This window comes from Stegostoma tigrinum, chromosome 3 (assembly GCF_030684315.1).
Source record: "Stegostoma tigrinum isolate sSteTig4 chromosome 3, sSteTig4.hap1, whole genome shotgun sequence".
Classification (NCBI taxonomy): Eukaryota; Metazoa; Chordata; class Chondrichthyes; order Orectolobiformes; family Stegostomatidae; genus Stegostoma; species Stegostoma tigrinum.
In genome coordinates this window covers 48,276,176-48,293,365 of record NC_081356.1, presented here as the reverse complement: position 1 = coordinate 48,293,365, position 17,190 = coordinate 48,276,176, and the positions used below count along the sequence as shown (strand labels likewise).

General features: G+C 38.9%; 1 protein-coding gene across 14 annotated transcripts in view; it reads left to right on the top strand.

The window, feature by feature from the left end:
* Positions 1–17,190, top strand: part of LOC125451225 (nuclear factor 1 B-type-like) — a 683,573-nt gene that overhangs the window by 171,401 nt on the left and 494,982 nt on the right. For 6 of the 14 annotated variants that reach the window (XM_048528110.2, XM_048528109.2, XM_059644582.1 and 3 more), the window contains exons 1-2: positions 3,782–4,589; positions 13,956–14,487. In XM_048528110.2, the coding sequence (XP_048384067.1) occupies positions 4,452–4,589; positions 13,956–14,487 (670 nt within the window). In that variant the 5' untranslated portion in view covers positions 3,782–4,451. Of the gene's footprint in view, positions 1–3,781; positions 4,590–4,615; positions 6,235–7,470; positions 7,879–13,955; positions 14,488–17,190 lie in introns of those variants that run through there. The other 8 variants (XM_048528114.2, XM_048528113.2, XM_059644585.1 and 5 more) reach the window with 5 other exon arrangements.

Sequence of the window (17,190 nt, the reverse complement as noted above, 5' to 3'; positions counted from 1 at the left end):
ACTGATTGGCTGGGCTCCCCCATTTTTGAAGATGGAGTCATTTGTGAACTTCCTTGTCCATTGAGATAGTTAACTGCCCATCACTGCTTAAAGACTGGATGTGACAGGACTGAAGAGCTTATTGGTTGTGGGTTTATTGGTGTATTGGTTGTGGGTTTACTTTCCTGTGTTTACTGCTTGCTGCTTTTGCTTTTTGGCATGCAAGTAGTCCTGTTTTGTAACTTCTCCAGGTTGAAACTTCACTTTTAGATACACCTCCCACTATGCCCTCCTATACTACCCTTTGAACCAGAACTGAACCTCTGGCTTGGTAGTAATGATAAAATGAGGGATATGGTGGGGGATGAGGTTGCAGATTGTGTTGGAGTATGATTCTGCCGCCGCTGATGGCCCACAGTGCCTCATAAATGCCCCGTCTTGAGTTGCTAAATCAGTTCAAGTTTTCAGCACTGTGTTAGTACCACACAGCATGATGTAGTTTATCCTCAAAGTGAAAAAGGGAACTTTAATAAGGCTGTGCAGTGGTCACTCCTACTAATACTGTCAGGGACAAATGCATCTGCAGCTAAGCACAATCTAGAAGAATAGAAACTCAATTTCTGTTTGGGGACCCTACAGCCTTCAGGACTCAATATCGAGTTCATTAATTTTAGGGCCTGAGCACCTTCTCCCATGTCCTTATCCCAACCCTGACACATCAGGCCTGGTCACTACAGAGGGTGCTACCACATCCAATCCATTGTCAGCTACCAATGGTCTCCATTAGCAGCTATTGATTCTTCCAGATCGCCATATGAATTATTCTTTGTTAGTACGACTGTTAGAACAAAGAACAAAGAAAATTATAGCGCAGGAACAGGTCCTTCAGCCCTCTAACCCAGTACCAACATGTTGCCTGTCACAACTAAAACCGCCTGACCTTCCGGGGACCATATCCCTCTATTCCCATCCTATTCATATATTTGTCCTTTAAAAGTCACGATATTACCTGCTTCCATTATCTTCAAAGTGCCCACTACCCTCTGTGTAAAAAATTTGCTTCGTACATCACATTTAAACCCTGCCCCCGGCACCTTAAACCCATGGTCCCTTGTAACTGATTCATCCACCCTGGGAAAAAGCTTCTGACTGTCGACTCCGTTCATGCCCTTCATAATCTTGTAGACTTCTATCAGATCGCCCCTCACCTCCATTGTTCCAGTGAGAACAACCCAAGTTTCTCTAATTTCTTGTACCAGGGAACATCCTGGTAAATCTTTTCTGTGCCCTCTCCTAAGCCACCACATCCTTCTGGTCATGTGGCGACCAGAATTGAACACAATATTCCAAATGCGGCCTAATTAAGGTTCTATAAGGCTGCAACATTACCTGCCAATTTTTAAACTCAATACCCTAGCCAATGAAGGCAAGCATGCCATATGCCTTGTTGACTACCTTTTTCACCTGAGTTGCCACTTTCAGTGACCTGTGTATCTGTATTCCCAGATCCCTCTGCCTATCAGTACTCTTAAGGGTTCTGTTGTTCTCTCTCTCTCTAGATTCCGTCTCAGCCTGTGATCTATTCCTTCCAATCTCCCTCAGTTCTACTTTTAGCATATATACCAACCTTTACTTAACTAGATTCAGTTCTGAAAAAGGGTCATTGGACTCAAAATGTTAACTCTGCTTTCTCTCCACAGATGCTGCCAGACCAGCTGGGTTTTCCAGCAATTTCTGTTCTTGTTTCTGATTTCAAGCAAGTGCAGTTCTTTGGTTTTTTTCTGCTATGAATTTTAGTTTGATTAATTTGGACATCAAAGCCCAAACCCAGAGTACATATTGCCATCTCAGTATTTCCTCCAAGTCTGTGCTCAATATGAAGGAGTACTGATTTAGCAACTGAGGGAAGGCAGTAAGTGGGAACTGGCAGGAGATTTCCTTGTCCGTGTTTCAACCTGGTGGCATGAAATTTCGTGGGATCCAGAGTCAATGATCAGGACTCTAGGGTAACTTTATCCCAACTGTAAACCACTGTGCAATGATGGTAAGAAAGGACATATCAAAGAATGGTGATACTGTTTGCAAGTTATAATTCCATTAATATGACCAGGCCAGGCTTTTGCTTCAACAGTCTGTGGGACAGCTCTTCCAATTTTGGCACTAGTCCCCAGATGTTAGAAAAGAGAGTTTTGCATCAGGGTTGATTTTATCTGATTGAGCCTCTCTGATGAAGGGTCTAGGCCCGAAATGTCAGCTTTTGTGCTCCTGAGATGCTGCTTGGCCTGCTGTGTTCATCCAGCTTCACACTGTGTTATCTTGGATTCTCCAGCATGTACAGTTCCCATTATCTCTGAGTTTATCATTGTTGTTTCTGGTGTGGAGATCAATGCCTTGGTCTGTCCAGTTTCATTACTTTTATAGACAGTGATTTGATACAGGTGAGTGGTTTGCTGGTTCATTTCAGGGGACACATGAGAGTTCTGTGGTCTGGAGTTACATGTTGTCCTCAGGTAATGAAGTCAGATAGCCTTCCCTCCAGAAAACTGAAAGAACTGCAGAACAGAGGTGACATTTTGGGTTCTTCTGAAAAACTCTGATTTTTTTCTTCACAGATGCTGCCAGACTTGTTGAACTTTTCCAGCAACTTTGTTTTTGTAGCTTTCCCTCAAGGGCAGTTTACCAGGTGGCTTTTTATGACAATTAACAATGGTTTCATGGTCACCATTAGACAAACTTTTAATTCTAGATATATTAGTTGTTTTTAAATTTCTAGCTCCTCCTATGTACAAATGTTATTCTTAGGAAATATTAAAATGATTGTGTTCTCATTCTGCAGGAGACCACATGAACTGTTCATTTACAGCTATTAAACATGGCAGTCCACAGTTAATACTCAGCAAGTAGTATCCTTTTGCTGCACTACAGAGGCAGCAGATTTATATTGAAATGAAGGTAACTATAAACTTGTTGCATCTTATAAAACATATTTTGGTCTACTTGTATCTTTTTGACGGCAACAAAAGCAAACCATTTCGTACTCATGCAGTTAGATCGACCTACATCATTTTTCCTGTTCTTGGGCTATTTACTATTTCCTGAAAGGTTCAAAATCGGAGAGTTATAGTACAAACAAGTTTGGAACAATCGTTACGTGGTGGCCTCATACTTCTAATAAAATAAATCCCGAATCTCCAATTGTCTGTTTATTTTTATAAAATGTCTTAACAGAATTCCAATCACTGCATGTATTTAAGAGACCTTGTGGAAACGTTTTTTTCCCTGGATTATGAAAAATAATTTAAATACTAAGGGCATCGTACACATATACTAGACAGGTCTTTCAATTTTATGTAGAAAATATATCGAATGCATACTTGCTGAAAATTTTTCTTATAAAACCCGCGGGCTGCTGGTGATCTTGGAAGTAGGAATTTGCAAGTCTGGGTATCAGCTTTATTTGTGTTGCTGTACACAATACCACGAAAATAACTTGTGAGTCGGAATAAATTGGATTGCAAGACAGCAAGCACAATCATCTTTGGAGGCGGTTAAGAATGACTTAGCACAAATCCTGCAAAAAAATCCACCCCCATCCCCCCCACACACCATAAACCCGCTCTGGTTTTACAACCTAACTTTAGACTGCTCCTTGGCGCTTGCTCGCTGCATTTGAGCAGATCTATGGAGATATTGCCCGCCCTCTTGCGTTGCATGACAGCTGAAGGAAGGGGGTGGGGAATTGTTGTTCGAATCTGCAAAGTTCCCTCACCCCAATATTTTGAGCAGTCTGAGCACCAAAAGAAACCAAGTGGGAAGGGCTGGGGAGTCATGAGCAAAGGTAGACTGATTTAACTGGGAATTATAAATTATAAAGTGAACATATAGCACTGAAAGTGTTACACGAACAGAGAAGAAATCAAAACATTCCTACGAAAACGAAACAACATTATGGAGCTGGATGAACACAGCAGGCTAAGCAGCATCTTCGAAGCACAAAGGCTAAGATTGGAAAGAGGGCAAAAATGAACAGAGACTAGAAAACCTTCACTTAGACAGCAATTGCTCCTCAGAAGGAAGACCAACAGGAAATGTAAATAAAAACTCCACAAAGATTAAAGTGAGAGCGATCCGAGCAGATAAAGTGAAGACAAAAATGATGGAAATACTGGAAAATAAGGACTGATTTGCCAAGGTAGACAGAGTGTCAGAAAAGAGAAGGGGAACCAACACGCTCAAATTAAAGAATGACTCCGCCACGGGTGGGGGCAGGTTTCCTGGGATTCCGCACAGCCCCGTAGAACCGATCAAAATCAGAGCCAAGTGCTGAATTCCAGCAGAAAAGGACGGCACAAGGGGTAGAAAAGAGAGAAAGAGACTTGGCAAGGGCAAACTGCCTGACTTTGACTTTGCCGCTGCTTTTTAAAAGTCGAGGTATCGCTTCCGGTTTGCAAAAGGCCACTTTGAGAGAAGGAATGGACACGGGGGGCGGGCGGGAAGCCTGCTCGCGGTTTGTACAGGAGGTGCGCAGTTTGAACTTAAGGAGAGATGTGAAGCTTTTAAACCGTTGTAGGCAAACTGCAAATTCTATTTTATTGCAGCATTGTGCAATGGTATGTGTTACTGAAATAATATCCTCGCGTTTTCTATATTGTTTTTTAACTTCCCCTCAGGTTATTACTTGGCTTCAGTGAATTTCCTTTCCCTCCCCTTAAAGACTGTTTCCACTTTATTTGTTTGATTATTTTTGGCGATACTATTGGATTGTTTATGTCTGCAACCTTCAGTGCCCACTCCTTTCCCTCCCTGATGTAGGTCACGCCGTTATCAGATGTGTTTCTAATGCTAGCAATGGATCAGTCCTGGTTGGTGCTGGCGTCCAAAAAATCGCTGACCTTGGCAGGTTTCCCGACTTTTGAGATTTCTCCTCTCTTCCTCTAGCTTGGCTCGACAGGTCCAGAAGAATTTGAGATTGATGGCAACGTTTTGTTGGCGCTAAGCAGACACTGCGGTCTTTTTAACAGTAGAAAAAATTATCTTAATTTCTACCCCTAACATTATATTTTCGTTTTGAATTTCCTGATGTCACTTTCCTCGCTCCTCTTTCAACACCAAATCTGTATGTGGCGGTGAACAAGGATACTTTTAGTTATAGACTGGTGGGCGATGAGGGCGGGAGGGATTTCTGTTGTCTGACACCGCATGCCGCTGTGGCGTGATCAGAATATTCAGGGGCCGCCCTCTCAGAACTGCTCCAGCTCGGGAGGAGGCCACTCGGGCCATCGTCCCTGCACTCGCCTCGCAGTAAACGTTGAGGCAGAGAGAAGAAACTCACTCCACACCGCAATTTCCTTCAGAGACTTGGTCTAAAGGAAGAAAAGGGGTGCGGGGAAGGACAGGGTGAAGTCCGCACGTGAATCTCTTCTGCATTCTTTCCAGAAACAACACTTAGCAGCTACTCCGTACCTGCTGTCCAGTAGAAAGATTCTTCAGGGAATGGGGAGGGGGTAGTGCGTGGGAAGAGGGGACAAAAGGCGGACAGAAAAGCATTTCAAACTGCCACATATCCTAGCTCAGCAGCTTGTTAACAAGTTTCGCCCGTGGTCTGACCCTGTAAAATTTCTCAGCTATCCAACCGACCCCTCACCCCAACCCGGCAGTCTTCCTCCTCCCCTGAAGTGGGGGGACTGAAAATTACAGACTCTCGAGCTACGGGACTGTTTCGCTGCAGATTTCCTTCCTCCCTCCTTCCTGCTCACTGTTCAATTAAGATCGGAAAACTTTAGACGGCCGTCAACAAACTAAAACTGCGGAGAGTTCAGTGAACGGTGATTCACAAAGAGAACATATAGTTCAACATATAGTTACAAATATTACTATTGACTTTGTCAGAGGTTTTAGACTTTTGTTATCCTGCCTTGGAGTTTGAACAGGTGCACTTTTGTGGAAAAAATAAATTACTAGATGTATTTTGTTAATAATTAAACCTCTTTTAGGTAAAAGTGCACAAACCTGTTGAAATGTTACTTTTCCAACACCACTGTGGATTTGATGACGAACTGGATAGAGAATGTTGGAAACTGGTTAAAGTCCATTGTAAACTAAGGAGTGAAAGTAACCCCAGTAAAGAAGGCAGCAGCTTTCAAAGTGAATGGAGTAGTTTAATTCGAATTTACAGTGAAGTACTGTTAAACGGGTTACAGCAATTAAAAAGGGTACCAAATGCAACAAGATCGATTTCAAGGTATTTACTCTCCCGTAAGTATATCTTTAACTGTACTTTGCAAAACGACACGTGTATCGATGGGCTTTCCTCCCGCACATAAACTCGAATCGCAAAGAAACGTATATTTTAAAAAAAATCTAAAAGTATCTAAATCAAAATTTTATTCACTTCGTAGTTTGAAACTCCAAGACTGTTATTTAATTCTACGGTATTAATAACGGACAATTTTTGTCTCGATACCGAACACATTCAAAACGGATCAAAGTAACTGAATACGTAGAAAAACATCCCCATGTACAGGCACGGTGGGAAAATGGCTCTAACAAAAGCATAAACTCTGCGATTCCTCGCCCTACCCGGTAACATTGCCACAATAATAATTCTACTGAAATATTTCTGATTTCAACACCTTGTTTTGAGTGTGCCCGCAAATGCATACTTGTGTAAATGCAGATTTCAAATTACGTTCCGGTGAGGACAAAATTAAAGGTTATTAGTACGTATTCAGCAGACCCCAACACCCATTAATCTTTGCAAATGTAGTGAAAGCATTTGTTAAAGGGCGGCACACAAATCACACCACAAGGCTAATAGTTTGTTCTTGGGGATTAATTCTAGCCAGTGAGTTCTAATTATCTGAAAAAGCATCTTGAAATCTTTTGGTGCAGGGGCACAATGAGGCTTATATATGGATATAACTCAGTTTGAATGTGTGCCTTATTCTCGGAAGTGTAGAAGTTCTGGCAAGTGCAGAAAGTTTGCCGCCAGGATAATGGGTGACAGGGGCCACCGAGTTGAATTTTTGATCAATTTTTTAATGGAATGACTCAGGACCCAGTCCTGCTCCTGGAGAAAGTGCTCTTTTTCTTGCTTCTCCACCCGAATATTTTGCATTTGGTTGTCTTGCTTGGCGCTGGTCTTTCGCTTGTGTATAAAATAGCGAAAATAAAAGCCTCATCAACTTCTTTTAGGGAAAAAATAATTGTGAACATCCCGTCTCTGGGAAGACTGACGGAGAAGTTCAGGGTCTTGGTGGTTTGGAGTGTTTGTGAAAGGAGGAAGTCGAGTTTGCGTAATAAGTATTAGATTGCTGAAGCTGCCAGAGCGGTTCTAAGGGGAGAGGGAGGGAGCGAGGGGCTGTTCCCCTCCCCGGTAAGAAAACGCTGGAGAAGCAAATCAGTAGTTGTACCTGGTGAACCCTCCTCTTCCTCCTAAACTGCCATTCCACCCCCCCCCCCCCCAATGCAGATCAATCCCGGTGCCAGGCTCTGCTGCTCAACAGCCTCACGTTTATAACTGCAGTGAATGGAAAGTTTCGCCTGGTAGTCTAGCATTGGGTGTTCGGTCCTGGCAGCTTGCTGAGCTGCACCATTTGACTGACTGCAAACACATGCAGGACATATATCCCACTGGAAAATTCACAAATCTTGACTCTAGGTTTTTTTCTCCCCTTTGCTTCGGGCAACTTGGCATCGGATCTTTAGGCGCGAATACCGACAGACTTTGCGACTCTCCACATTAGAGTTTTTTTGAAACACGACAAGAATATGAATGGATAACACGTTACACGGAGCCTCCTCTCTCTAATATCTGTTGGAGTTGATCGTGGTTTTGACTTGTCTTTTGTTTTTTTTATCACCGGGATGATGTATTCTCCGATTTGCCTCACGCAGGTAGTTGTATTTTTTAATACCGCATATTGATTTGTGTATTTTTTTGGGCGTGGGGGTCACAGAGCGCGGTGGGTTACTTTTAACTGCTGTGGCAGTTTGCAGATCGCGGCGAGTTTCTCCCTGGAACAGCTTAGGAAGAGCTAGGAGTGCCGCAGAGCCGGCTCTTTACCAGCAACAGCAAAAAAAAACAAAAAATCTCTTTCTCTCTCTCCCACTGTCTCTCACACGCGCGCGCAGAAGTAGCAGCCAAACTGATTATTGCTGTAAGTTCGGAAGCGAACCGGCAGCAAATGGATAGGGATGTATCACTTACCAAAGTGGCCAGACCCTGGAGAAAGCAGTCGCTGCAGGAAACATCTTTAGATAGAAGTAGCCCGCATCTACAGCAATGTACCTGCCAGCGAACCTACATTTTTAGCTTTTTACTTGCTTTTTACGTCCCCTTCTTCTGTTAGTATTACTATTATTATTTAAAAAGTCACGAATTCCATCATTTGCTTACTGCAAAATTGTACCATCGCTGATGAAACATTCACAAATAAACAGTTATCGTTCGCCCTAAAATTAACTCACTAAGAGGCATTTTTTGCTACATTATTGTATATTTACTGAAGTTTCCATTTAGTTTTGAATGGCAGTTGCCGGACATTTCATCATGTATTTAACTTTCTATGATAATATGTACATGGGGCCATTGGAATTAGGCGAATTAAATTATATATATGCTTCGGTGCTTGTGTGAGTAAACGAGCTCGCTCACCGAGAGGCAGCGTATTGCAAAGTGAATTCATTAGGAGATTACTTTTAAAAGTTCATTATCTGCTTCTTTTTCACCATTCCATTAATGTTTAGTTATTCACGTTGAAAAGAAAAACACTTATAGAATGATTTAGCAATGGCTGCCTTTCTATTACATTAAATTTCTGAGAGGGTTGAATGAAGAACAGTATTTGCGCCAGTTTTAAAACATTTTTGTTCCTCTGGAAAATCTTTATCCTTCCATTAAAAGAAACAGTACTTGGATTTGGGGAATAAGGAATAGATCACATTTTGGAAGCATAGATACCTAAGGGTGGGGGAACCTGGAATTGGTTGTTTAAGTAATTATTTCCACAATAATCTGTTAAAACATTTTGAAAAATGGATGAGTGTGTATGAGATATAATCACAAATTTAAAAACTGGTGGACTTGCAGCTGAGGTACTAGAGAGGAGGCATTTAGAATATTTTAGTTTTAAAAAATGTTTCTTCAATTAGTGACAGTTAAACTTTTTCTTACATATATGACAAAGATTTTAAAGCAATGTAGACAATCACCTTGATAGGTGAGGTACAACAACATTTTGGAACTTGAATATTCATCTGTGTCAATCTTTTAATATCAGAATTTTAATTTTATTTAATTGTGTAAGTAGTTGCTATACTTATTAGTATACCCGTAACAAAGATTGATAATCGTGAAAGCTGCTTCCTTTCGACAAAATGAACTAATTTTTCCTCTAAAGATAATAGTGGTAAGTGCAGTAGATTTTGTTTTGTAAAATGTAGATTATGTGACAAAGGACATCTATATGTAATGTTCCCAATTCAAAATTTATACATTTAATTGTTGACAATGACATTGCTTTTTGCTTCGCTGTATTTTAGCATTTGTATTTCTGGAGTTTTTTTTACATTGATTAAACAGCGGAACTAAAAAAGTAGGTGAACTAAAACAGTTTAGCCATATTATTGTGCCATATTTACTTACTTTTCATTTTCATTCTGTGTTTGCAGGTTAAAATGATTTGTTACAAGCATCACAGATATTGTGGTGTTTTTAATTCCAGAATTGCTAAAATGAAGTATGGCTAGCTTGTTTACATAACACAAGTGTGTCCCTTTAATTTGTGAGTCCTTATTCAGAAAAGTAAAAACTCTACTTTTAGCCAAGAACAATTGAACACTAAGCTATGTTAGTGTATGAATTGGGCACAAAGATAGAAAATTATGTGGTTTTCATAATTGAGAACAGTCATACATTTGTTTAGCTAACACTTTTTGTTTCCCACTTTCTGTTTTGTTTGGCGAGTGGAAGCGATTAACCGAGATAGGTTTGTTTTCTACAAAATGTGACTGCTCAAAGAAATTAAGTTTGAATTATTTCAGGAGCAAAGTGTAACAGGTAACTTTTGACATAATGGTCGTTGGAATAAACAGAAGTATGAAGTTGAAGGATTTAAGAATAATAGTATAATGATCAATTTTATAACTATTGAGGACATTGGACATTTTGTTCCTATTCTAGTAATGCATCTGATTGCAGTAAAAATAGCAAACTGAAATTTGAAATTCAAGAGCACATTTTTGTGTATTATTTTTACAGTATAATATCGCTTTACAACATTTATGTCATAATTTGTAGTTTTATTCCTGTATTACTTTTTAGTATTCCATGATTGTCAATTGGAAGAGAAGCAATTGATGATCCAACATAAATTAACCATATATAATTGTAGTCTTAACAAAGTTTTTTAAAGCACTACTTGTAAAATATTGCCACTTACATTTTCACATACTTAGTGACACATTGGATAAAAATGAAGGGAATGAATAATTTTTCTTCAGTATCAAAATATACATGGTTGTGTTAAATGTGGTATGTAGACATGAAGATCTCTGTGAATATGCCGTAGCTCATTAACAAATTTTGATGTTGAAGCAAAGTTATAAATCAATGCTGTTGCTTATGATTGATCTACAATTTTATTCAGTATCTGGTGAATTGTTTGAGCTGTGTATGTAGAAAAAGTTATGATTTAGACTCAGTTGAATAACCTTGCAACATTCCACTTATTGGCCAGTGTTGTCAATTGTGCTTTTTATAGCAGGCCTTGAAATAAAAACTCCAAAACTTTGGTTTAAATACATTTAATTTTAATTTTAAGAGCCACAAGTAGGTTGAATGTTTTTACACCAGCTACTATTATGGCAAGAGTAAATGTTTTGTAAATATTATTTTAGAGGAAAATTGAAACCTGTCTAGATAAGGAAGCAGAGATGCCCATTTTTAAAATAAATTGGTTAATTAAAATGATGGGAAAGAAAAATATTTCATTTTTGATGTTGGCAATGGTGACAGGTAGCAATTGCTAAAGCACTTTTTAAAAAAAATTGTAAGTTGTGCCCTGTGAATGTGTTTAGTTTAAAATGATCAGTTGATAGTTTTAAGTGCATTTCAGTACAGCTTTGGTTGTCTATGGCAATCTACCAAACAACATAATTTGAGTTCAGTTATGTTGTCTTGACTTTGGCTGTTGAAGGCAGCACCACTGGCATGACAAGAAAACTTGCCATAAGATTGTCTTGGTTGGAGTAAAAAGCAGTGTTACTTCAAAGTTTGTCATCTTAAATGAGAGCAGAAATGATATTTGCCTTCTTTTATTTTGGAGCCAGTTTTTTAATTGAATGGCTCATGAGTTATTTCAAAAAGGTTTTAATGTTTTTGAGGAGTTCAACTTACAGAAAAAGATGCATTGTGGACAGTAATGCAAATAAGTAACTTTGTATTTGAAAAGGTGGGCGAAAAGAAGTATTGTTGCAATAATTGAATATAATACAGTAAATGTATTTGTTTGTATTTCAGAGAATAATATGACACTTCTTATACATCAAAATTGCGTAGTCTTATGGTTATTGAAAATCCCTATAATATTTAATTAAATGATAATTAGTAAATTGCATTTAATTAATAAATTGATAGGATCTGTAAAGTCATAATAAATGCAAGTTATTTAAAATTAATTTTGTAAAATTTTAATTTTTTTTAGAAAGTATTTAGCTATCTGCGAATAAAAATAAAGCTACATTTAACCCGTTAGTAAAACAAGGAAGAATTTTCATGAACAGGTTTGCATGTTATGTGAAGAATTAGAATTGAAAGTATCTGCTTAAACACTGCATGGAGAAGACTGTGCAAAGGTTAAGTGAAGTGCTTCTAATTTATTTCTGCACATACTAAACCAACATGAGAAATTGCATTTTGACTGAATACTGAAGTTGAAAAAAATGCTGGAGTGGAGGAGGGTGGTGGTGCTGAAAATCAATGTATAGAACAAGATCTTGTTTTTGTAGCTCAAGACATTTTTGAAACTTTTTTAATGTTTCCACCTCAGATGATGAGGTGCAGATTTTTGTAGGCCTGCAGTTGATAAGCATTGTGAAAAAGTTCTAAAAGTGTCGAAGGTAAATTGTTCGTTGCTATTTGAAGTGCATAAATATTGGAAAAAAACAACTTTACTCTTTTTGTGCACCTGATTTGAAACCAAAATGCCCCAGTAAATGGATATTTTGAAAAGCAAACAATGGGAGTACAGGCGAGGAGCTGAAGCGTTTTGTTGAGGCTGTGGTTACCCAGAACAGAGCTGCTATTCATGCAAAAAGAAATTTGCGGCTTAACTCTTTATTGTCTTATTATTTTATACTACACCACCAAGGTTGTGATAAATTTTGTTTTGATTTTAGTTTCCTGCCTTGAAGAAAGATAGCATATAACAATCAAATTCTCAACTTGTGTATGCATATCCTGTTTATGTGACAAACCACTTTACTGGATTGAATTTTAGGGAAAGAGAGTAGAATAATGTAACACAAATGTTGCGGAATAGGAAAGAAATTTTGTTGAAATTTGTCTATGGAAGCATTAACCTATTCCTGATGAAGATGACGATTTAGGGTCAAGCACATTACTACATGATCTCTAGCTATAATTTGTTAAAATATAAATAATCAAACAAAATAAAGAATTTCAGTTTGACAAGAAATACATGCACACTTTGAGAAGAACAGTCAATTTGAACTGCAATATAAGGTTGTAGGCAGCTGTAAAAACAAAATTTTAGGCAAACTTATTGGCATCTGAAATGCAGCATGCAAATGCAGAAATTTTTTTTTGTTTATTCACAGGATGGGGCGTTGCTGGCTGGACCAATATTTATTGCCCTTCCTTAATTGCCCAGAGGGCAGTTAAGGTCAACTACATTTCTGTGAGTCTGTAATCACATGTAGGCCAGACCTGGTAAGGGTGGCAGTTTCCTTCCGTAAAGGACATTACTGAACCAGATGGATTTTTCACAACAATTGATAATGGTTTCATAGTCATAACTGGATTCTTAATTCTAGATTTTTATTGAATTCAAATTCCACCATCTACATTGGCAGGATTTGAACCCAGATCCCCAGAACATTATTCGGCTGTTTGGATTAACAGTCCAGTGATAATCCTCTCCTCATTAATTGCATTCTAAGTTATCATTTTCATTGTCCAACATCAGCTATATTTTAAGAAGTTTTAGAACAATCACTATGAATAATCAGTATAGCAAATAAAGCGGAATTTGTTCCACAAAGTACAAAGGCAAAGCAGAAATTGACAGAAGAATTAATGCTTCAGCAGAAATATTTACATTACTTCTTTTATTCTAATGTTCCTAACCATCTTAAATTTCCAACAAAGGTGTAACAACACCCCTTCTGCACATCTTGGGCCCTGCTGATCATGTCAAGATTTCTGTAGTTATTGACTGGAACTACACTGCTGTTCAGGAATGTCAGAAGGTTTGATGAGATCTGGGGATGAATCTAATGGCATGTGAACTGTTGTCTCCAGTAATTTCTTGAGAGGTTCCTCAAAAGTCAGATCTACTTCTAAACTGAAATCTCTGCATGGCATAGAATTTAGCTGGCAAATCTCCACAGAGTGAGGAGAAAAAAATATTGCCATATTCCCTGTTCTGCTCATTAGTCCAACTAACACTGGTTATCCTTTTTTGCTACTTGTTTTAAAGTAGTTTTTGTTTTGGTTTTCTCAAATATTGTGATAGAGCCCCATATTCTCGCCAAAATGTAAATGTTCTAGTTGGACATTATTAAACATTGAAAATATAATTTCCTTGTAATAAAATGAAAAAGAACCAAAGTCAAATGTATAGTCTTATTTAGGTGTTTGGCTTTTCAGGTTTCTCTTATTGTAACTGTGATCAAAATAAAATTGTTACAATTGCTGACTTCTTTCTGTTATTCTTCTGCCTTTTGTATTAAAGGATGAATTCCATCCATTTATTGAAGCACTTCTTCCACATGTTCGTGCAATTGCATATACATGGTTTAATTTACAAGCCCGAAAACGCAAATACTTCAAGAAACACGAGAAACGAATGTCGAAGGATGAAGAAAGAGCAGTGAAAGATGAGCTGCTGAGTGAGAAGCCAGAAATCAAGCAAAAGTGGGCATCAAGGTTACTTGCGAAACTTCGCAAGGACATCCGGCAGGAGTACCGGGAGGATTTTGTGCTCACTGTTACAGGCAAGAAGCATTCTTGCTGTGTCCTGTCCAACCCTGATCAGAAAGGCAAGATGCGAAGAATCGATTGTCTACGGCAAGCTGACAAGGTGTGGCGGTTGGATCTAGTAATGGTGATCCTGTTTAAAGGCATCCCATTGGAAAGTACTGATGGGGAACGTCTTGTAAAATCCTCACAGTGCGCCAATCCACTACTCTGTGTCCAGCCCCATCACATAACTGTATCGGTGAAAGAGCTTGATCTGTTTTTGGCTTACTACGCTCAGGAACAAGGTAAGGCGGCATGCTCAATGTTGGAGGTTCACAGACCTGCATCTAATTTTTAAGGTTTAATTCATTTAAAAAAATTACTATTCTAATTTATTTTATTGAAATCACGTGACAATGAAAAATAACAAAACATTCGCAATTGGTACCGATCAAGCCATGGGAGTATTACACTTAGATGGAAAATGTCATAAGGATGTTGATAGAAAAGTAGTCTTGTGAATGCAAAATACTAAAATTTAAATCACACGTGATTTCAGAAACATTCATCTTTTAAAAATAACTGTAAGCTGAATATGATACTTTGCATAGATTTTCATTTGAGCAATTGATTGAATGCTTATGTGTAAAGGGCCTTCTTACCCCCTCTGGTGCTGTAGCCAGAGGTTGAATCTTGATTTTATCTCTAAAAAGTCAATACAGAAACATTCTATATAGTACAGAATAAATATGGCCTTCTAGCCAATAACACTGCGTGATGCTTTTCAGATTATGTGAAAGTTGCCCAAAGTTTTCTTTTTCAAAAGAAATTAGATTTGAACTATTTAAGTGTCCTTTCAAAATCACTTCTCTTCCTTTTTTCACCTCTAATTTCCTGGTAAGAGAAGCATTTCCAGCTGGGAGCCTTTTCAAAAACCAACTTTAATTAACTATAGGAAGCTTTGAAAAATTGGCTGAAATAGTCAATTCTGCTTGTTCACATTACTTCCTCTTGTCACTTCTTTTGGACTTCCTCGCAGTAAGAAGAAACCACTCATTTGGAAAGTCACTTGTAGCACAGGACCTGGACTTTGCTGAAAAAAAAGGAATGTTGCTGAATTGTTTCCGCTTTCACCAGTCAGGCCACATGCATTCTTGAATTGTATCAATACGACTCTGCTCTTGGCATTTGATAAGCAGTGGGTATGAACATGTATCCTGCCACATTGCAGAATGGAGTTTATCCCTGGATCTGTTTTACAGGCAATGTCTTTGTCAATGGGGGCTGATCAATGTCGAAGCAGTCACATCACCTGCATGGTATTCAGGAAATGAAGGAAAGGTTAGTCAAACACTTTCAAATAAAAGTGAAAACCACCCCACTGTTTTAAACACAGAAACATGGAAAATCGATGTAGGACTAGGCCATTCAGCTGTTTGAGTCTGCACCACCATTCAATATGCTCATGGCTGATCATGCAATTTCAGTGGTCCACTCCTGCTTTCTCTCTGTACCCCTTGATCCCTTTAGCGGCAGGGGCCAAGTCCAGCTCTCTCCTGAATTTGTCTAATGAACTGGCCCCAGCAGCTTTCTGTGGTGGAGAATCCCACAGGTTCAGAACTCTGAGTGAAGAAATTCTTCATCTCAATCCTGAATGGCTTACCCCTTATCCTTAGCTGTGCATTCTTAGCACCCTTGCTTCCCAATGCTTCTTTTGTTACATGCAGAGAAAACTATCTTCTTCTTGTATCTCCCTAATTTTCTTCATTACTGTCTTGATTGTAATGAGGTCAGCTGGGTGGACATAATAGAATATGGGTTCCCTGATTGGGGCCGTTAATCTGGTTCAATCAGGGAGCCATGGTGCATAGATAAAAACAGGAGTATCAGACATTCTGTCCATTCTTGAGGGCTGGCTCTGAGAGAGCCGGACTTGTCAAGGACTTCCTGTGTGTAAATAAAAGGTGACTTGGGATAGGATACCAGCCTCTGTGGAGTTAATTCAGTGGCAACAAGAGAAAAGCAAACTTCTGAAGAAATTCACTTGCAACAGTTATCTTTGAATTGAGGTCAGCATTCCTAGCATCACACTGTTATTTGGGAAGCTTGACTCATTTGATCCTTTCATTGAAGACTGGTCCAGTATATGGAAAGAATACTTGTTTGGGGCATATGACATTGAAGGAGATGAGAAGCAATGAGCAATTCTCCTGACAGCTTGTGGACCTGCAGGTTTTTCATTATTAGGAGCCTAACTTTCCCTGAGGCACCAGGTACTAAATCTGTCAACTGTTGAAAATTTTAGTTAAAGAATATTATTATCCTAAGCCTCTTGTAATTCTGAGTGGCTGTTACTTTCACTCGGCAATTCAAGAAACAGGATAATCCATATTGGGATTTTTGACTAAGTTAACATGACTAGAAGAAGCATGTAACTTTGTTTAACCTTGGATGAAATACTGAGAAACTGTTGGTATGTCGGATTAATGATGTAACCGTGCAAAAGCACCTGCTACCTGAAGCTCAGCTGGATTTCAAACAGGCAATACAATTGGTTTTACTGTTGGAAAATGCTGTAAGTGGAGCATATGAGTTGCAGGCTATTGTGATGGAAGTGGACATCCTTGCTCATCCAATTTAACTTGGAGAACACAACTTGAGTGAAGGCAATTGCTTAGCCAGACAGAGGACATATTTTGAACAGAGGGACTGTAGGTCAGCCCACAGCAAAACCCCAAAGTAAAGTCAAGCGTCAGCTAAATGGTTAAAATATTCTTCAGGATCCAGACCAGCAAGCCTTGTAGTTGCTGCTGGTAACAGGAACTGATACATCAAAAGAGTTCCATTAGACCTAAATGGAGTAAGAGAACTTAGGGCAGTATTGAGGAGAGTGTACACACTGGAAAGTCCACCTACATCTGGTTTGGAACAGTAAAATTGTTTAGCAATGTCAAAATCAGACCCAGTCAAAATAAATGTCTGGTTAAATGGTCACCCAGTTTTAATGG